This window comes from Leucoraja erinacea, chromosome 28 (genome assembly GCF_028641065.1).
Source record: "Leucoraja erinacea ecotype New England chromosome 28, Leri_hhj_1, whole genome shotgun sequence".
NCBI lineage: Eukaryota > Metazoa > Chordata > Chondrichthyes > Rajiformes > Rajidae > Leucoraja > Leucoraja erinaceus.
In genome coordinates this window covers 3,534,417-3,558,513 of record NC_073404.1, presented here as the reverse complement: position 1 = coordinate 3,558,513, position 24,097 = coordinate 3,534,417, and the positions used below count along the sequence as shown (strand labels likewise).

Below are 24,097 nucleotides of genomic sequence, written 5' to 3'. Positions count from 1 at the left end.
CAATGGCGCAGCGGTAGAGTTGCTGCCTTACAGCGCTTGCAGCGCCAGAGACCCAGGTTCCAACCTGACTACGGGTGCTGTCTGTACGGAGTTTGTACGTTCTCCCCGTGACCGCGTGGGTTTTCTCCGAGATCTTCGGTTTCCTCCCACACTCCAAAGACGTATAGGTTTGTAGCTTAATTGGCTTGGCATATAATGTAAATTGTCCCCGGTATGTGTAGGATTGTGTTAACTTGTGGGGATCGCTGGTTGGTACGGATTCAGTGGGCTGAAGGGCCTGTTTCCTCGTTGTATCTCTAAACTAAACTAAACTAATAGCCCTGTCCCACGGTACGAATTCCGTGGAGCTCTCCCGAGTTTTAAAAAAATCAAACTCGTGGTAAGCACGGAGAATGAACGTAGCGGGTACGTCGGAGCTCGGGGACGTCTCTTAGCGCTAACAGCAGGTACTCGGGAAGACTCGCTAACGGCAGGTAAGCACGGGAAGATTCGTGAAGATTTTCCAACACGATGAAAAATGTCCACGAGAGCCCCGAGTACCGACGAGTGGCCATTACCATAAATCTCCGAGTTCGAATCAGGGCAAACTCGGGAGAACTCTTGGAATGAACTCGTACCGTGGGACAGGGGTTTAAGATCACTAACTAGTTTGAAGGTAAGTAGCGAGAGAATCATAAGTGACCGACGCAGATATCTTCTTTAGAAGGCTCGGGAAGTTCTGCATGTCCCTAACAACTCTCACCAACTTCTACAGATGCACCATAGAAAGCATTTTATCAGGATGCAGCACAGCTTGGTTTGGGAACAGCTCCTTCCAAGACAGCAAGAAATTGCAGTGAATTGTGGACGCAGCCCAGACCATCACACAAACCAACCTCCCTTCCATCGATTCCATCTACACTTCACGCTGCCTCGGCAAGGTCACCAGCATAATCAAAGACCGGTCTCACCACGGTCACTCCCTCTTCTCCCCTCTCCCATCAGGCAATAGGTACAGAAGTTTGTAAATGCATACCTCCAGATTCAGGGACGGTTTCTTTCCAACGACCATCCTATCACCAACTAGAGAGCAGTCCTGACCTCCAATCGACCTCATTGGAGACCTTCGATCTATCGGACTTTACTGGACTTTACACTGTACCTTGGTACACGTGACAATAAACTAAACTTAACTCAACCATATTGCACTAAATGTTATACCCTTTACCCTGTATCTGTACACCGTGGACGGCTTGGTTGTAATCGTATGTTGTCTCTTCGCTGACAGAATAGCACGCAACAAAAAAGCTTTTCACTGTACCTCGGTACACATGACAATTCTAAACTAAACTGTCTGTCTCAGTAGATCCTCTCCCCCACATCATTGTGGAGATTGGGTGATAATTGAGAATCTATTCAGTGTGGTAGGGTGAGCGCTGTACAGCCCGACACCAACAAAGGAAACATTCTGCAGTATAAATAACTCTCGCCAGTCAATATCTTAAGAAAATACTGGTGTGCAATCGGGACAGCAGCTAATTGCAGAATGGTTATTAGATCTTCTGTTGTGCATTAATGGGGGAAATTAGCTGTGGTTGTTGGGAGGTGGGCAGGGAAGAGTGTAGGTGAGCGGGCAATGCAGGTCATAATTTATAAAATATTAAATTAGTAATTCGAGCTTCCAACTTATCAAGATAATTGTATATAATTTCCTGTTTCTGGCCTGCATCTTTGTTCAGATAAGTCAAGTTTCAATGCTGGGACAAGCAGCTCCTTTTAGTACAGCGAGCTACCTTTCTAAGCATCTCACCTAGTAATAATCTTGATGAATTACATTGCTTTTAGCTACAATCATTCACTATATTTCAAATGGCTTGTTCACCACAAAAATTTGCACACACGTGCCAAATGTTTTTTTTTTGAAACAAGATTTCACCCTGAAATAGGAGTCAGACTGACCCAATAACAGAAACCTTTGCTTTCAAAGGATGCCATTGTGGAACCGTTCATAACAGCACTAGGTGAACTTCCTGTCATGTTCTTTTTTTTAATAATCATGTATTAGCTTTACAATTTGGTACCTACCATAATTTGTCTGTGTTTATATTAAAACAGGCGGAGTGAACCGATTAGATCGGGTAAATGCCTACCTGTGCTAATCCCATTTCCCTGCATTAAGGTCGCATCTCTCTAGTCTTTTCCTATCTCTGTACTTGGCAAATCCTTTAAAACATGGTAACAGTTTCTGATCCTGACTATTATCCCAGTGCCAAAGAAAAGTAAGGTAGCGTGCCTTTAGGGTGCATAGAAGATTAACGCGGATGTTGCCAGGACTCGAGGGCCTGAGCTATAGGGAGAGGTTAAGTAGACTGGGACTTTATTTCTTGCAGCACAGGAGGATGAGGGGTGATCTTATAGCGATGTATAAAATGATGACAGGAATGGATCGGGTAAATGCAGAGTCTTTTCCCCAGAGTCTGGAAATTGATAAACAGAGGACATCGGTTTAAGATGAGGGGAGGAAAGATTTAATAGGAACCTGAGAGGTAACTTTTTCACACAAAGGGTGGTGGGTGTATGGAATGAGCTGCCAGAGTAGGTGGTTGAGGCATGGACTATTGCAACGTTTAAGAAACATTTAGGTACATGGATGGGACAGGTTTCGAGGGATAAATGGGCCACACGCAGCCAGGTGGGACTAATGAGGATGGGACATGTTGGTCAGTGTGGGACATGTTGGTCAATGTGGGCAAGTTAGGCCGAAGGGCCTGTTTCCACGTTGTAAGACTCTATTACCGCAACTAGCTGGGAGAAGCTGTTCACAAACATCTTTCTGCTAAGATCGCTTCATGGATTAAACTGTGTACCTTCTACACTTTTCCCCAATTGCCATGACCGTGCACAAAACAATATTAGCCACCATCTTTGCACCTCAGACTCCATTTCTGCCACACTCATCTTTCAACACATGAATTACATTATTTGCAATTGGACAGCAGAATGTTATAGTGTCATTGCCTCACAGCACCAGAGGTCTCGGTTCGATCCCAGCCCTGGGTGCTGTGTGTGTGGAGTTTACATGTTCTTCCCGGGATCGGGTGCTTCAGTTTCCTCCCACATCCCAAAGACGTGTGGGCTCGCAGGTTAATTGGCCCTCTGTAAATTGCCGCTCGTGTGCAGGGAGTGCATGACAAAGTGGGATAACACAGAACTAATGTGAAGGGGTGATCGATGGTCAGCATGAACATGGTGGGCTGAAAGGCCTGTTTCCATGCTGTGACTGTAAACTAAAGTACATGTTCATCCACAAGTGTGCATGCCAGAAAGCTTGGATGGACTGCAGTTGTATGTTACCCACAGGGTTTACTTGCTGACAGTACATAATATTTACCGTTCTCGTTCCATCTCTACCATAAACCATATGTGATTAAATTAACTTCATTGTGCCCATTAGATGAAGATCGCGGGCATATTCACCATATTTCGGGAATGTTTTGCGTTTTTGGAGAGACTATTTAAATGAAGGGTCTCGACCACAAGCATCACCCATGCTGAGTTACTCCAGCATTTTGTGTCTATCTTCAGTGTAAACCAGCATCTGCACTTCCTTCCTACAGCTTTAAATGCAGGCTCAGATTTAGTTTAGTTTTATTTTAAGTTTAGTTTAGAAATACAGCACGGAAACGGGACCTTCGGCCCACCGAGTCCGCACCGACCAGCGATCCCCGCACATTAACACTATCCTACACACACTAGGGACAATTTTTGTTTGTTACATTTACACCAAGCCAATGAACCTACAAACCTGAGCGTCTTTGGAGTGTGGCAGGAAACCGAAGATCTCGGAGAGAACCCACGCAGGTCACGGGGAGAACATACAAACTCCGCACAGACAGCACCCGTAGTCAAGATCGAACCCGGGTCCCTGGCACTGTAAGGCCGTTGCTCTATCGCTACGCCACCGTGCCACCTTTGTTCTGTACCTTCCCATGCCTCTAGTTTCAACCTCCCCGACTCTCAGTCTGATGAAGGGTTTCGACCCAAAATGTCACCTATTCCTTTTCTCCAAAGATGCTGCCTGATCCGCTGAGTTACTCCAGCATTTTTAGTGTCAATCTATTTCAATGCAAGCTGTTAGAGTTGCTTCATACGACCAGCTAAAACTATAAAATAGCTAAACAGATAGGGGAATGCACTAGTCTTTTACCCAGGGTAGGGGAATCAAAAACCAGAGGACATAGATTTACGGTGAAATGGGAAAGATTGAATAGGAACCTGAGAGGCAACTATTTCCACACAGAGGGAGGTCGGCATACGGAACGAGCATCCAGTGAAGGTAGTTGAGGCAGAGGTTATCACAACATTTACAAACCATTCATATAGGTACACGGGTAGGAAAGGTTTATAGGGATATGGGCCAAACACGGGCAGGTGGGACTAACGTCGATGGGGCATCTTGATCGGCATCGGCAGGTGGGCCGAAGGGCCTGTTTCAGTGCTGTATGCCACTGTGACTTCATGGAAATATTGTACAAAATCCCACATTAGATAAACAACTAAAAAGTTGATTTTGTGACAAAACTTTAATGCCTTGCGGAGAAAAGTGAACGGCAGGGATAAGGGGGGGGATTCTTGGGCTTAGGGGTTGACAGCTATAGGGCCACCAATAGTGGAGTTTCAAAATTAAGTGGCACCTAAGAGATCAGAATGAGAAATGTGTATATCTCATGTCATTGTAGGGTTGCCTCACGGACGGAAATCCTGCGGGGGGGGGGGGGGGGAGGGGGGACGTCCCCCCCATGCGTTGAGAGGTGGGGGACAATCCCCCTCATGGTTTATAATCCAGACTTTATCAGACGATTTCTAACGGCTGAATCAGCCCATTGGCGGGACCTTTCAGCGCCAGACGTAGCTTAAAATCAAACTGCTACATCGAGGCGATCGAGGCTCCCGATGTTGAAGCTCCCGTCGGCCGATGAAAGGCCCCGCGAACGGGCTGACTCAAGCCCCACGATTCGGGGCGGACGAAGCTGCTGTTGCTGGAGTTCGGAGTCGGTCATCAACCAGGTCTGCTCTCGATGTTACCGCACACAGGGCCCAATGCTGAAGCCTCGCGTGTGTGAGCGTGCGCATGCCCATGCACGAGCGAGGCCTCCAAGAAATTGTGTCCCCCCCCCCCCCCCATGTTTTGATAGCGATTTCCATGCCTGGTTGTATGGGGTAATGGAGATGGGGGTGGGAAAGCAAGAAATGGAACTGATTGGAATCCAAGGATAACATCAAGCCATTATTGGGCTGACTGTGAAAGTAAGTGAGTGAGCACAGGAGTATGGAGTGGAGCCTGGATCAGCAGCTGTGGTTTGGATAGTTTTCTACAGCGCGGCACAGTGGCGCAGTCTTACACAGCTCAAGACCCAGGTTTGATCGTGACTCTGGGCGCTGTCTGTATGGAGTTTGTACGTTCTCCCTGTGACTGTGTGGGTTTTCTCCGGGTGCTCCAGTTTCCTCCCACACTCCAAAGTCCTACAGGTTTACAGGCTCATTGACTTCTGTAAATTGTGAATTGTCCCCAGTGTGTAGGATCGTGCTAGTGTACGGGGTGATCGCTGGTCGATGCGGACTCGCTGGGACCAGGGGTCTGTTTCCACGCTGTATCTTTAAAGTCCAAAGTCTGAAAGCTACAACTGCGGTACACATAGTTGCACATCAATTAAAATACTTGTTGAAAAGTTGATCAAAATGTAAACATAAACCTTGCACATTGGTAACAAAGACTGGGATTGAAGAAGTCGACCAATCAACACACAAAAGATCAAAATATAATGAAGCCATGAAATACAAGGACGGAAAATAAAAATGTCACAGCTTGACAAGTACGTTTCTCATTACCTGGAGAGTATGATTTGTTTCTAATATAGGTGTTTACCCCACTTATTGAGGGTAACAAAGAACAGTTCAGCAGTTAGTTAATCAAAACCAGCCTGAGGTGGACTTCGTTTTTCTAGGTATGCTGAGTTCCAGGAAAGTTCATGATAAGCATTTCTGCCAGATCTGATTTCACGATATTTACTTAAGTCCGCATTTACGATTCGCAATGGAACTGCATATTTTCAAACCTGCCTAACTGCGATACACTGTGTTGGATTGGTACAATTTAAATTTGGAACAACCTTCTTTTTTTTTTTTTTTTAAAGTTACAAAGGTTTCTCTGGCCCACACTTACAAAGTCATCTTTCAAGCGCATTTATGGGAAAATAAATTCTAACATAATTGAACATTTGCTAAGTTCACTGCCACGGGCAAAAGTAGTTAAACAATAACTTGTTCTTTTGCAAATGTTTAATTACATTTCATGTGGGTAGTCCCAAAATGATTAAAATCTAATCTCTTTTCAACAGCAATTTAACAATATTCTCCATTTTAGCATGGCCCACCAATCCCCACAATGTGCAAATTAAAAGATTCAGTATTTAATATGGGCACTCTTTAAAATCTATGGTTATCATTTTAAAGACGATGAATAATAAGTTTATTAAGACAATAAATAATAATATTCATTATTCAGACACTTAATAATAAAGGCGGCATTAATGGCGAGGTAGAGTTGCTGCTTTACAGCGCCAGAGAAACCGGTTCGATCCTGACTACTGGTGGTGTACAGTATGTACTGAGTTTGCACGTTCTCCCTGTGACCGTGTGGCTTTTCTCCGGGTGCTCCGGATTCCTCCCACACTCCAAAGACGTACAGGTTTGTAAGTTAATTGGCCACTGTAAATTGTCCCTAATGTGTAGAAAAGAACCAGTGTTGGGGGTGATCGCGGGTCGGCACGGGCTGGGTGGGCCGAAGGGCCAGTTTCCACTCTGTATCTCCAAAGACCAAAAGTCTAAAGAATAGTAAGTTATAGATGTATCCAGTTGGAGTCTCCTTTATAGGGGATACGCAATAGGTTGGATTAATAAGCATATTTTTTTCAATAGTTCAATATCGTTACTCTAAAAGATTAATTTCCACCTACTCTTTTGTTGTATAATTAACTGATTATCAATAAATTAACAGCTACAATATAGTTGGGCAAAATGGCAGCACAGTGGGTAGAGCCGATACCTCACAGGAAAGCAGACTAGGGGGAGATGCAGCGAGACCTGGGTGTCATGGTACACCAGTCATTGAAGGTAGGCATGCAGGTGCAGCAGGCAGTAAAGAAAGCGAATGGTATGTTAGCTTTCATTACAAAAGGATTTGAGTATAGGAGCAGAGAGGTTCTACTGCAGTTGTACAGGGTCTTGGTGAGGCCACACCTGGAGTATTGCGTACAGTTTTGGTCTCCAAATCTGAGGAAGGACATTATTGCCATAGAGGGGGAGTGCAGAGACGGTTCACCAGACTGATTCCTGGGATGTCAGAACTGTCTTATGAAGAAAGACTGGATAGACTTGGTTTATACTCTCTAGAATTTAGAAGATTGAGAGGGGATCTTATAGAAACTTACAAAATTCTTAAGAGGTTGGACAGGCTAGATGCAGGAAGATTGTTCCCGATGTTAGGGAAGTCCAGGACAAGGGGTCACAGCTTAAGGATAAAGGGGAAATCCTTTAAAACCGAGATGAGAAGAACTTTTTTCACGCAGAGAGTGGTGAATCTCTGGAACTCTCTGCCACAGAGGGTAGTTGAGGCCAGTTCATTGGCTATATTTAAGAGGGAGTTAGATGTGGCCCTTGTGGCTAAGGGGCTCAGGGGGTATGGAGAGAAGGCAGGTACGGGATACTGAGTTGGATGATCAGCCATGATCATATTGAATGGCGGTGCAGGCTCGAAGGGCCGAATGGCCTACTCCTGCACCTAATTTCTATGTTTCTATGTTTCACAGTGTCATAGACCCAGGTTCGAACCTGACCTGGGGTGCTGCCTCTACGGAGTTTGCATATTCTCCCTGACTGCGTGGGTTTCCTCTGGGTGCTCTGGTTTCCTCCCACTTCCCAAGGACGTGCGGGTTTGTACATTAATTGGCCTCTGTAAATAGACCTAATGTGTTAGGAAACGGATGCAAAAGTAGGATAACAGAATAAGTGTGAACGGGTGATCAATGGTCAGCATGGACTCAGTGGGCTAAAGAGCCCGTTTCCATGCTGTATGTCGAAACTAACACTAAATTAAAGTAACAAACATGCCCCACAGTGATCATCCGGGAGATGTTACCTATTTGGAACTTAGCAATAGCTGTCGATGAGCCAAAATAAAAATCAGAAATTGCTAGAAATTCTCAATAGGTCACAAATATATGTGGAGAGGGAAATAGTCAATCGTTCAGAACCGCTGTTGAAAGCCATCAACGTGAAACAATATATGCATTTCTTGCTTCACAGATGCTGCTCTAACCTGCTGAGTGTTTCCAGTGTTTTCATGGAAACACAAAAGATCTGCAGATGCAAAAAGACACAAAGGGCTATGGGCCTGTCCCACTTACGCGACTTTTTCGGCAACAGCCGGCACCCGTCATAGGTGGTTGCTGGTTGCTGAAAATTTTCAACATGTTGAAAATCCAGCGGCGACCAAAACAAGGTACGACTCTATGAGCAACTACTCACGTCCAAACAGGCTTCACCCAGCGCCATGTCGACAGGGTGTCACCTGTTTGGTTGTGACTAGTCTCCTCAGTCGCCCAAAGAGTCGTAGCGTCATTCTGGTCATCTCTGGATTTTCACCAAGTTGAAAAGTTTCGGCAACCTGCAATGACCTATGACCAGTGCCGGCAGTCGCCGAAAAAGTCGCGTAAGTGGGACAGGGCCATTAGAATAAAGGGCCTGTCCCACTTGGCCGTCATTTACGTGACAGGGGCGTGTGACGTCATTTGAAGATGGACACAAAATGGACACAGGAGTGACTCAGCGGGACCGGCAACGGATGATGTTTCGGGTCAAGACTCAGTCTGAAGAAGGGTCTCGACCCGAAAGGTCACCCATTGCTTCTCTCCAGAGATGCTGCCGGTCCCGCTGAGTATCTCCAGCATTTTGTGTCTATCTCCAATCGTCTTGGCCTCGCTCTGGGAGTAGGAGTGGGGGTGGATCCGGATCCGGATCCACAACAGCCGTGAGCCCCAGGCCGAGCTCGGCGATCACTTGCCCGCTTCTGCTGCTGTTGGAGGTGAGACGTTGCACCGTGCCAGGGTCTTGGGCCTGTCCCACTTTGGCCGTCAGTTATGCGACTGGCCGGTGGCGCGCGAAGATTTAGTATCAGGACGAAGTCGACACTCCTCCACACCGCTCCATGCGCCCGTCCCGCGCTACCCACGCGCTACCCACACGCTAGCAGGTTGCGTAAATGCCGCTCGAATGACAGCCAAGTGGGACAGGCCCTTTACTCAATGAGTCAGGCAGCATGTCTGGAGAATCGAAGGTACACAAAAAGCTGGAGAAACTCAGCGGGTGCAGCAACATCTATGGAGCGAAGGAAATAGGCAACGTTTCGTCCCGAAACGTTGCCTATTTCCTTCGCTCCATAGATGCTGCTGCACCCGCTGAGTTTCTCCAGCATTTTTGTGTACCTTCGATTCTCCAGCATCTGCAGTTCCTTCTTAAACAGCATGTCTGGAGAACATGGACAGGTGACAATTTGGTCGGGAACCTTCTTCATACAGTGTGAGGAAGGGTCCCGACCTGAAACATCACCACTCCTTGTCCTCCAGAGATGTGGCCTGACACCGCAGACTTACTCCAACACTTTATGTCTTCCTTTCCAATTTTTTTCTGTGGGGTTTCTTTTAAAAAAAAGGTTTCAAGCATCTGTGATTTTATTGTTCAAAGTTGCATTGTCAACTCATTCCTATTTCCCCTGACCTACAACAAGATAAAAGCAAAACAATTTTGTTTTCATGTGGTGTTTTTAAAATTCCAAAGGTACTTCACAAACCATTACCAAGCAAGAGCCACATTCCAGGGTACATGAAAGAACACAAACATCTGTAGCAATCAACGCACAAATTTGCTGCCACGTTTCCTACATTACAAAGACTAAACTTCAAAAACATGCTTGGACTGGATATACGATGCTTTGGGATACAGGAAGTGGGGGTTGGGGTAATGAGTAGGGAAGAGTGGGCATAAAAGGCAATTTACAAATAGGTTAGACACAAACTCAACGGGACAGGCAGTATCTCTGGATAGAAGGAATGGGTGACGTTTCGGGTCGATCCAAAACGTCACCCATTCCTTCGATGAAGAAGGGTCTCGACCCGAAACGCCACCCGTTCCTTCTCTCTAGAGATGCTGCCTGTCCCGTTGAGTTACTCCAGCATTTTGTGTCTATCTTCAATGTAAACCAGCATCTGCAAATAGAAGTTCTTCCTTTGTATTGAAAAAAAAGTGTTGCTGTCATTCGGTTTCAAAGCAGGACAATTTTAAATTGAAGCAAGTAATAGCACGGCCCAAAATTTGGAGGCATAATGTTACATTAACTGACGGCAGAGGATGTTTACTGGGAAGGATCACATTAGGAAAAGCACAAACTGGTTTTCCTGCGACATGCATCTAAAGGAAGAAAGGTTTCAGTCAGGCTGCCGTTACACATACTGATCCCATTTTGGGTAATCATTTGCTGAAGCATATCTGAATTGAATTGACATATTCATATAAATCAGGAACAGGATGTGTCAGACATTGAGGATCTGCAGAAAATGCTTGGCCCAGTTCCTTCAGCAATCAAAAATGTTAGAAGAGTCCCCCATGTTCATCCTCGCTTTTATCTGTTACTTCCGCCTGTAACAGATCACCTTACTGATGTAGAGGCAAACAACTGCAAATGCTGGTTTTGATTTAAAAAAAAACAGAAAGTGCTGAAGTAATTCAGCGGGTCATGCAGCATCGCTGGAGAATGTGTGGGAAGGAACTGCAGATGCTGGTTTGCACCGAAGATAAGGCACAAAAAGCTGGAGTAACTCAGCGGGACAGGCAGCATCAATGGAGGAAAGGAATTGGTGACATCTTGGGTCGAGACCCTAAATGCAGACTGAGAGTCTGGGAAATGGGTAACGAAAGATACAGAAGGTACATTGGACAAATGAATGAAAGATATGCAACAATGCTCTCGACCTGATACGTCACCTAGTCCTTTTCTCCAGAGATGCTGCCTGACCCGCTGCGTTACTCCAGCATTTTGTGTCTATCTCCACCATGTCTGGAATTCTTGGATAGAAGACATTTTGAGTCCGGGTCCTTCTTCAGACTGATTGTGTAGAGGGGGGGGGGGTGTGGGAGGGGAAAACTGGAAGAAGAGAGGTGGGGGCAGGACAAAGCCTGTCGTGTGATAGGCAGATGGTTGGACAAAGGTCAGAGATGAGACACAAAGTGTGAGAGGAGGATTGAAGTTGTGCGCATTGTGAAGCCAGAAGAAGGATGTTGGTTGAAGGGGAGATTGGAAGAGGAGAAATAGCTGAGAGTGTACTTGTGGCATAGGGAAGGAAGGAAAGATGGCGGAAAACAGAAGGGTTCTTTGCAGGTTAGACACAAAAAGCTGCAGTAACTCAGCGGGTCAGGCAGCCCCTGTAGAGAAAAGGAATAGGCGATGTTTCCTCAGACTGTCAGGGGAAAGGGAAACGAGAGATATAGAAAGATAAAGAACAAAACTATATGGAACATAAATAGAGAGATATAGAACAAAGGAATGAAAAGCAAAATAATTACTATGATAAAGGCAAAAGGCCATTGTGAACTGTGGGTGAGATGAAAACGAGTTATAGACAATGAGACTGTACCTAGTACCCCTTTGTACCTTATATAGGAGTTACCTAGTACCTTAGTACTCTGACAATGGAGGAGGCCCAGGACAGAAAAGTAAACCTACCTGTAGCTGAACACTTTAACTCCCCCTTCCATTCCCACACTGGCCTTTCAGTCCTGGGCCTCATCCATTGTCAGAGTGAGGCCCAGTGCAAATTGGAGGAACAGCAACCCATATTCCACTTGGACAGCTTACACCTCAGCGGTATGAACATTGGCTTCTCAAACTTCAAGTAACTTAGTATGTTACTAATGAAGTTAAATTTGGGTCCCACGTCCCCGAGTCATAGTTAGACTCACTATCCTTCACCAAGCAGTACTGCTGATAAAATGAATGATTCAGTTATGTAAGTACTCATTGTAAAAAATATTTAACTCACCTGTCCTGAGACTCAATGTAAACGTATAGGTGAGGCTCAAAGCATTTGGAGATAATGCCATGGAAAGGGTTGTCTGGGACTTTAGGCTTCTTTGGCTGAAAAGATAAACCACATAAGATGTCAAACATCAAACTGTCAGGTCACACAATGTAAACAAAATCCAAGGGACATGGCATCCAAACAGTTAGGCTGTGGGCCGAGGAGCTTTATTCTACTGTTTCGTGACCAAAGTCACCAAACTACATGAAATGTTCACATATTGTGTTAAAATATATATATAAATCTCCCCTGAAACTCGTCATGAACAAGACTTGCACATTTTTTAATTAAATTAGAGAAAAAACTGAAAATTTTCAGGTAATTTTTAGTCGAATCAAAGCACGTTTAACATTGAGTTGTCTGCCAGTTGGCCAATCACGCGCTTTGCTTCAGGCTAGCACACAAAATGGCTGAGGGTGCCTCTACAGATGCCTGTTTTACTGGAGATTCCGAATTGTTGTTCTGTGGAAGACATGTCGTGGAAACTTGCAGCAGGGTAATTGAATTTAGTGAGAAAAGCATTAAAAAGGCTGAAGAATGTGCTGCTTGAAAGTGGAAGAAAGCCTTGAAAGCAAAGTCGCTGCTGAGATGCTGGAACACAAAGAAGACAGCCAGGAATCAACTCTAACTGAAGGGTAAGATCTAAAGTCTGAATTTATGAAAATCTATCTGTATGGACTTTAATTAATTTAATTGCACCCTTTTATAATGTGAATAAATTCATTCATTTATTCATACATTCATTCATTCATTCATACATTTATTTATACATTCATTCATTTATTTATACATTCATTCATTCATTCATTCATTCATCATGAAGTTGAGGGCCTAAACTATATGTATCCATAACACAGCCAATTAAACATTGTCACTAATGCCAGCTTGTTGTAGAGTAATAAGTCTTTAACAGCTAATCTCGGAGCTGCCTGTGATAACTTACCGGGAAAAAGTGCTCCGACCGCGGGGCCTAGGTACTTAATATAGTGAAGCCGCGGTCTCAATTAAGAAGCGGCCGATTCGCGAACGTGGAACCGCGGATCATCTCCGCGGGCGGGGTGCCGTCTGTAGCGGCCGTTTCCAGCCCCCGACCACGGGAGAAAAACGGAGGGATATTGATCGCACTTTATAGGCTGCCATTGCAGTGAGAAATGGTCAGAAATGGTTGATGTTTCTGTAGAAATGAATTGGTGATATGTGAACTTGAACTAGTTTTTCTATGGTAGTAACCTATTGTTATTCTCATTAACATTAAGAAGAGGTTGAAATGTTATGAATTGAAGTCCATGCAGACTTAATGACTATGAGATTTTTTTTTCTGTAGCCTCTACTTAAACTTGAAATAACTTATCAATTGTAGTAAATTACAGTGTAAGTCTCATTGACATTAAATAGAGGTTGACACTTTATGAATGGAAGTCCATGCAGACCTAGGTACAATGAGATGTTTCTTTCTCTAGCTATTCTGCACCCTCTGCTCCTGCACTTGAACTTGAAGTCTTATCTATGGCAGTAAATTACAGTGTAAGTCTCATTGACATTAAGAAGAGATTGACATTTTATGAATTGAAGTCCATGCAGACCTAAGTAATATGAGATTTATTTTTTTTCTGCAGCTTCTGCCCCTCGACTCTTCAGAGCCTGTCCCCACAAACGTGTTTTGTGTGGACATGCAGTGTGCTTTAATGAACACTAATTTGATAATTTGCAGACTTGCCATCCCATCTACCTGGACATGCATACATGTTTAATTTCCTCATTGATATGTCGATATTGTCTTACATAATATAAAACATGAAAAGATGTAAAATACACCCTGACACATATTATCTTCTATTATTAGGAGGCAGCAGTGTATCCCGGGCTATCATGCAGAGTGCTATAGTCACTTCTGCAACATAACAACAATAAATTGAGCGATAGCAAAGTCTAGAAGGAAGAAAGGTAATGATAGGACTCAAAAAACAAATCTTTTTACTTATGGTCATATGATGTTACTTTGAAAAATGAAAATATATATTTGAGGATGTTGATTTATTTTACTTTTCATTCCTTTTCTGTTTTCTTTTTCCTCTTTCAATTGAGTTCAAGACGCTGAAAAGCCTGAAGCAGGTGAATCACCTCAAGAGGCAGTTCCTGATGGTGAAGCAGATGAGCCGGCCCCAAAGAGACTGCTTCGATCCATGACAAGTCATAGTCAACAAACAGCAACTGTCGAGCACACTGACTGCAGGCATGTCCTACCAACGCATTGCATCATTTGTAAAGGTTCAAAGTACACAAAAGAAATAAATTGTGGAAAAAAATGATGATATAAAGTTTTATTTCAATGTGGATCGTTTCACTGTTTATTTGGTCAAATTATTTAAACAATGAGTGAATTACTTATGATAATGGCGTGCCGGTGAATGACTGCGACAATCCACCCACCGATCCACACACATACATACATACGCACATCCACACACACACACATCCATCCATACGCACACTTCCATGCATGCAAACACACACATACATGCACACATAAATCCGCACACACACACACACATCCATTCACACGCAGACATACATGTACACATCCAAACATACATGCACACACTTACATCCACAGATACACGTTTGAAAGTCAGAGCATTCGATTCTTGGCCAGGATGTGACATTTACATCAGAAATAAGACAGGTCTCTTACAGGTCTGGCACTGCCCCAGTCCCACTATGGCCGTTACCCCCACTCTCCCCACTTTGGCAGTCAGCGGGGTTCAGTAAATGGGGAAACCTAGAGGATCTGTCCTGACCCTTTAATTAGGCAGGTTCATGAGCCCTTAAAACCTGGGACATCTGCTACAGTCTCATTTAATTTCCTATTAAAGCGACTGGAACATGCCTGCCTGGCACTGCCCCAGTCCCTCTATGGCCGTCACCCCCACTCTGCACACTGGCAGTCAGTGGGGTTCAGTAAAGGGAGGAACCCACAAGAACTGCCCTAACCCATTAATTAGGCTGGTTCAGGAGCAGGACCTCTGCGACAGTGTCATTAAAAAAAACACACTCACAATTATATTCATCATATTATTTTTATATAATATAATTATACTTAATTATATATGATAACATTCATATTAACAGGTTATATATATATATATATATATATATATATATATATATATATTGGTATAATAATATAGTTTAAATGGACTGCAACACGGAAATAGGCTGCCCATGGTGTAATACTGGCATTGGCCACTAGATGGCGCTTATTTTCCCTATCTCATTTTCTAATTAGTTTAATTAATTAATGTGCAATTTTTGGCAATGACGAGTTATGACATCATTCTCAATTATATTTCACCTAAACCTGTGTACAATTTCATGTAGTTTGGTGACTTGGGTCACAAAAACTGATTTCTAGACACATTTTTGATGCTCGGCCCACAGCCTAAGTCGTTTATACAGTACAGTGTTTAAGAAGGAACTGCAGATGCTGGAAAATCGAAGGTAGACAAAAATGCTGGAGAAACTCAGCGAGTGAGGCAGCATCTATGGAGCGAAGGAAATAGGCAACGTTTCGGGACGAAACGTTGCCTATTTCCTTCGCTCCATAGATGCTGCCTCACCCGCTGAGTTTCTCCAGCATTTTTGTCCACAGTCATTTATACAGGTAGAACCTGCCAGGATTAGTTAGTTTTCATTTGGATACCAGAGTATATAGATTTTTAAAGTGAAAACATCGATTTTAGATTTAGTTGAGTTTATTGTCACGTGTACCGAGGTACAGTCAGAAGCTTGATTAGTGTAGTTTAGTTTAGAGATGCAGCGTGGAAACACGCACGTCGGCCCACCGAGTCCGTGCCGACCAGCGATCATCCCATCCACCAGCACTATCCTACACGCTAGGGACAATTTACAATATACAGAAGCCAAACTGACCTACAAACCTATACATCTTTGGAGTGTGGGAGGAAGCCAGAGCATGCACGCAGTCACGGGGAGAACAGACAAACTCTGTATAGCACCCGTAGTCAGGATTGAACCCAGGTCTCTGGCACACTGCAGAGATATACAGGTTTGTATGTTTGTATACATGGGGATCTTAAAGAAACATATACAATTGTAAAAGGACTGGACAAGTTAGATGCAGGAAAAATGTTCCTAATGTTGGGCGAGTCCAGAGCCAGGGGCCACAGTAGAATAAAGGGGAGGCCATTTAAGACTGAGGTGAGAAAAAACTTTTTCACCCAGAGAGTTGTGAATTTGTGGAATTCCCTGCCACAGAGGGCAGTGGAGGTCAAATCACTGGATGGTTTTAAGAGAGAGTTAGATAGAGCTCTAGAGGCTGGTGGAATCAAGGGATATGGGGAGAAGGCAGGCACGGGTTATTGATAGGGGACGATCAGCCATGATCACAATGAATGGCGGTGCTGGCTCGAAGGGCCAAATGGCCTCCTCCTGCACCTATTTTCTATGTTTCTATGTTTGTCGGTTAATTGGCTTTGGTAAAATTGAGGGATGGAGAAATAGGGAAAGCAAGGGTTACTTGAAGTTAGAGAAGTCAATGTTCACACCGCTGGGGTGTAAGCTGCCCAAGCAAAATATGAGGTGCTGTTCCTCCAATTTGCGCTGGGCCTCACTTTGACAATGGCAGAGGCCCAGGACAGAAAGGTCAGTGTGGGAATGGGAGGGGGAGTTAAAGTGTTTCGCAACCGGGAGATCAGGTAGGTTTAGGCGGACTGAGCGGAGGTGTTCAGCGAAACGATCGCCGAGCCTGCGCTTGGTGTCACCGATATACAGGATGAAAGCTTCTCTTTTGTAAACCTACCTGACCTGCCAGTTGCTAAACACTTTATCTCCCCTTCCCATTATCACTGACCTTTCTGTCCTGGGCCTCCTCCATTGTCATTATCTCCAACCAGTCTGACTTTCTGTGATTACATTTTATCTCTGTTTGCTTTGTTGTTAACTTCTCCTGGCTAACAATGATCTATTCTACATTATCCTTGATCTCCATCCCCTTTATCTCGTTTTCACACCTTACACTTCCTTATCTCTGCATCTCCCTCTCCCCAGACTAAGCCTGAAGAAGGGTCTCGACCCGAAACGTCACCCATTCTTTTTCCTCCAGAGATGCCGGCTGTCCCGCTGAGTTACTCCAGCATTTTGTGTTTATCTTCAGTTTAAACCAGCATCTGCAGTTCCTTCCTCCACACTCTCACGTTTGCCGGTTCAGGTCTGGAAACGTAGAGACTGGTTAACGTTCGGCCTTGTTGGAATTACGTCAAACCATGGTGAGTTCATAATATGATTAAAGCGCAAAAGATAATCTTTCCACTGTCCATGATGGGCATAAGGAACAAGCTGCCAGAGGAGGTAGTTGAGTAGCTACATCTAAAAGATGCTTGGACAGGTACATGAACGAGAAAGGTTTAAAGGGATACGGTGGGATTTGCGTAGATGGGTCGGCATGGGCAAATTGGGCCGAAGGGCCTGTTTCCGTGCTGCATGACTCTACCTGGCCCATTCAATCTCTGCCAGATCTTCAGAAGTACTGAATTAGTTCCACTCCAGGCCGGTTTCCAGGTTGCCACACAAATTCTTCTCATGAACTATTTGTCTGATTCACGACTGAATCTGCTTTCAATCAATACCTTACAATTGACTGTATTAAATATACAACTTTAAATCCATATCCTGGTGGCCTGATAACAATCATCTAATATTTACAGCCTGTGTTTAAACTTCAACAAAAATTGTGAAGGCCCCTAAAAATGGAGATGATAAAACACTGGGTTCAAACGTGGGGAGAAGAAAGACACAGAGAGAAGCTGATGCTGCTTTTCAGAACAATTGAAAGGCAGAACATCATCCTATAGAGTTCAATTCTGGGGCTGCTTCTTGCAAGACGATTACTGTCTAGATTTTGGTCTGAAGGAAATGTGCAGAGACTGTTTCCTGAGGCTGCGTTTCCTTCCTGAGGCACACTGCCTCAGCAAGGAAATGAGGAGCAATTTTGAGTCAAAATTTGGAATTCACTAACTCAAATAGCTCTAAACGTTCAATTGAGACTAATAAGAGTTTAGGACACTTAAGAATAATGGGCATGAGGCTGGATCAGCATTCATCTCTTTGAATAACAGTTTAGGCGCATAGGTTGCAAAGCCGACCTCTCCTAATACTTATTTTGGCAAATGTAACAATCAATAATTACATGGTTTTGTTTAAGAAGGAACTGCAGATGCTGGAAAAACAAAGGTAGACAAAAGTGCTGGAGAAACTCAGCGGGCGAGGCAGCATCTATGGAGCGAAGGAAATAGGCGACGTTTCGGCCCGAAACCTTTGGGTTTCGGCCCGAAACGTTGCCTATTTCCTTCGCTCCATAGATGCTGCCTCGCCCGCTGAGTTTCTCCAGCACTTTTGTCAACTTTCAATAATTCCATAGAATGGGTAACGCTCCAACAGATGCCAGGACGTGAGTGATGGCCAGGGGCAGAGGAATCAGAATATTAAAGGCAGCAAAACGCAGTTTGTTCAAAGTCATTTTTAAAAAAACATTGGTTTTCAAAAGGGAAGATCTTTTAAAGGCAAGGCTTAAGATCCAAGCCTTAATCATGGGTGATTAAAGGCAAACGGCAAAGTCTAATAATAAACCACAGTACTTCAGTCAGTAGTATAGGAGCCTGTATTAAGGGCTATTATTGAGCTGATAATGTTAGTACGTTCTGCCCTGTCCCACGGTACGAGTTCATTCCAAGAGCTCTCCCGAGTTTGCCCTGATTCGAACTCGGAGATTTACGGTAATGGCCACTCGTCGGTACTCGGGGCTCTCGTGGACAAGTCTTCCCGAGCTTGCCTGCCGTTAGCGAGTCTTCCCGAGTACTTGCCGTTAGCGTTTTGAGCCGCTAAGAGACGTCCCTGAGCTCCGACGGACCCGCTACGTTCATTCTCCGTGCTTAACACAAGTTCGATTTTTTTTTTTAACTCGGGAGAGATCTTGGAATGAACTCGTACCGTGGGACAGGCTGTAGAAATGGTGCGACAACTTTGGCTGGTATTTTGAACAATAAAGAATGAAGACTTAAAAACGTCATTAGAAGAATATATTATTAGTGACGCTGAAAATGATTAAAAGGCAATCAGCTGGATAGAAACAAGAGTGGGGATGTTCCCCGACGTACGTAAGGGTTACATGCCACGGACCCTGCGCAAATCAGTTGTTGCATTAGTCAGAAATGGAAGTGCTTCCGCACACACGTAAATTTACCATTCGACGTGGGAGCTCCAACACGGAGACCATGGGGGAGCTCCGACGTGGAGACCATGGGGGAGCTCCGACAGAGACCCCAGGGGAGCTCCAACATGGAGACCACCAAGGAGCTCCAACGTGGGGACCACCAAGGAGCTCCAACGTGCAGACCACCAAGGAGCTCCGACGTGGGGACCACCAAGGAGCTCCGACGTCCAACGTGGTGGGGACCACCAAGGAGCTCCAACGTGGAGACCACCAAGGAGCTCCAACGTGGGGACCACCAAGGAGCTCCGACGTGGAGACCAAGGGGAAGCAGCTGCAAGAACAGCTGACTAGCTTGCAGAAATGGCCACATGTGACGGCAGTAGCACACTGCTACGGAGACCCACAGCACGCTAGGACTCTATTCCTTGGAGCGCAGGAGGATGAGGTGTGATCTCATAGAGGTGTACAAAATCATGAGAGGAATAAATCGTGTGGATGCACAGAGTCTCTTGCCCAGAGTAGAGGAATCGAGAACCAGAGGACGTAGGTTTAAGGTGAGGGGGGAAAGATTTAATAGGAACCAGAGGGTGAGCTTTTTGACACAAAGTGTGGTTGGTGTATGGAGTGGGCTGCCGGAGGAGGTGGTTGATGCATTACTATCGCAATGTTTAATAAATATTTGGACAGGTACATGGATAGGACAGGTTGGGGAGGGATATGGGCCAAATGCAGGCAGGTGGGACTAATGTAGATGGGACGTGATGGCCGTGGTGGGCGCTGTAAGACTCTATGACTAAATGAAACAGTGGACTTCAAAATTTGCTTACATAAGTGCAAGTTTATGTACGAGTGTCAGGGAGGGCCTTCTCAGGCAAAATATTCCAAAGTGGGCAAGAAAACATTTTTTAATATATATGAGCAGCGGTTTGGGATAGTAGCTGAAATAGAAACAGTGTCAGAAGTCAGAAGTCATTGGATAATGGATGAAAGAAAAGGAGATGACTGGATATGGAATGAGTGGAGGAGTCTCCATCCACTTTCTTTGAAACTTCCCAAACTTTCACACATATCGCAGCGGTACAGCTGCTGCCTTATAGCGCCTGCGACCCAGGTTCGATCCTGACTACGGGTGCTGTCTGTATGGAGTTTGCACGTTCTCCCCATGGCCTGCGTGGGGTTTTGCCGAGATCTTCGGTTTCCTCCCACACTCCGAAGATGTACGGGTTTGTCGGCTTGCTAAAATTGTACAGCTTTGTAGGTTATATGTAAAACTAGACCAAGTGCAGACCCGTTGGGTCTGTTCCCCCAACGTGCGGTTGTGGAGGGGGGGGGGGGAGGCGATATGCAGCGTCACACACACTAACTATCCCACCCCCCACACACACGCTAATTACCCCCCTTGATATTACATTAATATTTTTTATTTTCTCCTTTTACCCCATAACTACCCTATCTACTGACGCATAGCCCCCAACTTGCAGTCACATCTAGAGAGGGGGGGGAGGGGGTAGAGAGTGAGAGCAGAGAGAGAAGGGGCAGAGACGGAGAGAGTGGCAGAGACAGAGAGAGAGGGGCAAGAGGGAGAGGGGGTGGAAGGGAGGGAGAAGAGGGAGGGTGGGTGAGGAGGGAAAGGTGGGGGAGGAGGGGAGAGAGGGAAGGGAGGGGAGGAGAGAGAGGGGGTGAGTGAGGGGACAGAGAAGGGGTGCTGAGAGGGGGGGGGGGTGGGGGGAGGGGGGAGAGCAGGGGGGAGCAGGGGGGGGGGGGAGGGAAGAGGGTGGAGGGGAAGTGGAGGGGAGGGGCTGTGGAGGGGGGGGGGGGCTTTAGGGAAGGGAGGGTGGGGGGGGGATGGAGGGGGAGGAGGAGGAGGAGGAGAGAAAGAGGGGAGAGAGAGAGGGGGGTAGAGGAGGGGGGAGAGAGAGGGAGGGGGGGCTGAGTGAGGGGGAGGGGAGAGAGGAGGGTGCTGAGAGGGGGGTGAGAGGGGAGGGGGGGAGAGGTGGGGAGCAGGGAGGGGGGGAGGGAAGGGGTAGGGGGTGTGGAGGGGAGGGGAGGGGGGTTTAGGGAGAGGGGGTTGGGGGGGGGCATGGAGGGGGGAGAAAAAGAGGGGGGAGAGAGAGAGGGGGGGAGGGGAGGGTGAGAGAGAGAGAGAGGGGGAGGGAGACGGGGGGGGGGGGGGGGAGAGGGGGGGGGGGGGGGGGGGAGAGGGGGGGGGGGAGAGGGAGAGGAGGGGGAGGGGGAGAGGAGGGGGAGAGAGAGAGAGAGTGCCTTTTTACTTCAACCCAAACCCCCCAAACAACCATTTGCAGGCATTGCCTTTTTACTTCAAACCAACCATATTTTAATTTTCAAACCACATTAAGGGCACTCACAGTTGAGTAGACATGTGTTCAGTGTTATTCAGAGCTCAGAGAGACGTGACCTCCATCTTGCAGAGACTGATTGAGGCACACCACTTCCTGGTTTTATAGTCTCTCCCCCTCCCTCCAGCAGGGGCAGCAGAGAGAATGGTGATTTTTTTTTTTTTAAAACATTAATATCTCTCTGATTTTTCATTGATGGGAAAAATCCTCTGGTCAAGGAAGGCAGACGTGGGCTCTGAGCGAGGTGGCCAAAAATGACGGCCGTAAGTGGCAGCGTTCTCTCGGAAATCGCAGCACAATGGGCCAAAAGCGGTCAAGATCAGTAGTAATATATATAGATGTCCCTGGTGTGTTAGGATAGTGTAGGTGTGCGGGGATCGCTGGTTGGTGCGGACTCAGTGGGACGAAGGGCTTGTTTTCACACTGTATCACTAAATTAAACTAAGCTACGTTCAGCATTCATCACGTGCTTGCTTTACAGTGTTCCCAAACTTGTAAATGACACAATAATTTTCTATTAGTTTGGGATAAAGCATGGAAACAGACCCTTCAGCCCAGCAAGTCCATGATGTACATCGATCACCCGTTCACACTAGTTCTACGTTATCCCACTTTCTCATCCACTCCCTACACTCTACCGGCAATTTACAGAGGCAATTTACGTTCATTTACAATTAATGTACAAATCAGCACGTCTTAGGAGGAAACCGGAGCACCCAGGGAAAATTCAAGCATTCAGAGGGAGAACGTGCAAACTCCACACAGACAGTACCCGAGGTCTGGATCAAATCCGGCTCTCTGGCTCTGGTGAGAAAGCACCTTTACCAGCAGCTCCACTGTGACACACAATTATAATATATACAGAGTGGAAACAGGCCCTTTGGCTCACCAAGCCCGCACCAACCAGCGATCCCTGCACACTAACGCTATCCTACACACACTAGGGACAATTTAAATTATACCAAGCCAATTAACCTATAAACCTGTAAGTCTTTAGAGTGTGGGAGGAAACTGATGATCTCAGAGAAAACCCACGCGGTCACAGGGAGAACGTACAAATTCCGTACAGTCAGGATCGATCCCGGGTATCCGTGTCGCCCTATATTTAAGCATTTAAATATTTATGCATTTCTTGCATAAAGACAAACATTTTATGGGAAATCTGCAAACCAGGCAACATAATTTTGTAGGTTTATATAAATTAACATTGGCACGGTGGCGCAACGGTAGAGTTACTGCCTTACAGCGCCAGAGTCACAGGTTCAATCCTACCTACGGGAGATGTCCATACGGAGTTTGTATGTTCTCCCGTAACTGCGTGGTTTTTCCCGGGTACTCTGGATTCCTCTCACACTCCAAAGACGTACAGGTTTGTAAGTTAATTGGCTTTGGTTAAGATTGTGAAGTCCCTAGAGTGCAGGATATTGATAGTGTACGGGGATCACTGGTCGGCTCAGACGCGGTGGGCCAAAGGTATTGGAAAGAACTACAGATGTAGTTCTGTAGCAGTCTGAAGAAGGGTCTCGACCCGAAACGTCACCCATTCCTTCTCTCCAGAGTTGCTGCCTGTCCCGCTGAGTTACTCCAGCATTTTGTGTCTAACTTCGGTGGGCCTAAGGGCCTGTTTCTGCAATATATCCTTAATAAAAACATTTGCTGCTATTTCTACAATATCATGCAATTTTGGCTTCAGTAAAGACTGTAAATTGATAGGGACACAGGGAGGATTAGGGAGGGATTTCCAGGCTGGGGCCTAGGTGGCTGAAGGCAAGATGCTAATGAAAGCAATGCCACGGGCCCAGGACCACTCTCCCAGGTCGTTTAATTAAGCGCCTCTTCAATTAAGTTGCTATTGCTGCTATTTCTACAATATCATGCAATTTTGGCTTCAGTAAAGATTGTAAATTGTCCCTAGTGTGCAGGATAGCACTGGTGTATGGGGATCGCTGGTCGGCACGGACTCGGTCGGACGAAGGGCCAGAGACAGTTTCTGCTCTGTATCTCTAAAAAAAATATTTGCTGCAATATCTACACGATTGTGCAATAGGTTAAAAAAATCACTAGCATTGAGATGTTTCACTTGGCATTGTGTTAGGCACCCCTACATCTTAATACTTGCGAAAGGTAATGTGATCTTGTTTTGATAATGAAAAGAGAACCTTTTCAATAATTCAATTTACAGGCTTGGCAACAGGCCTACTTTCAGGCCCTTTGACCCGATGCAGAATATTTTAGTGAAGGCTGCACAGATAAAAGTGCAAAGAAACCTTTTTGTCATTCTGCGAGTTCTCAACAAGAGAAGTGAATAGCATGGAATCAAAACGGCACAAGTTAAGTATGTG

General features: G+C 45.5%; 1 protein-coding gene across 1 annotated transcript in view; it reads right to left on the bottom strand.

The window, feature by feature from the left end:
* The window catches only part of vps53 (VPS53 subunit of GARP complex), a 338,695-nt gene that overhangs the window by 129,161 nt on the left and 185,437 nt on the right, over positions 1 to 24,097 (bottom strand). The window contains exon 13 of the mRNA XM_055657535.1: positions 12,132 to 12,226. Within this exon, the coding sequence (XP_055513510.1) occupies positions 12,132 to 12,226 (95 nt within the window). The remainder of the gene's footprint in view (positions 1 to 12,131; positions 12,227 to 24,097) is intronic.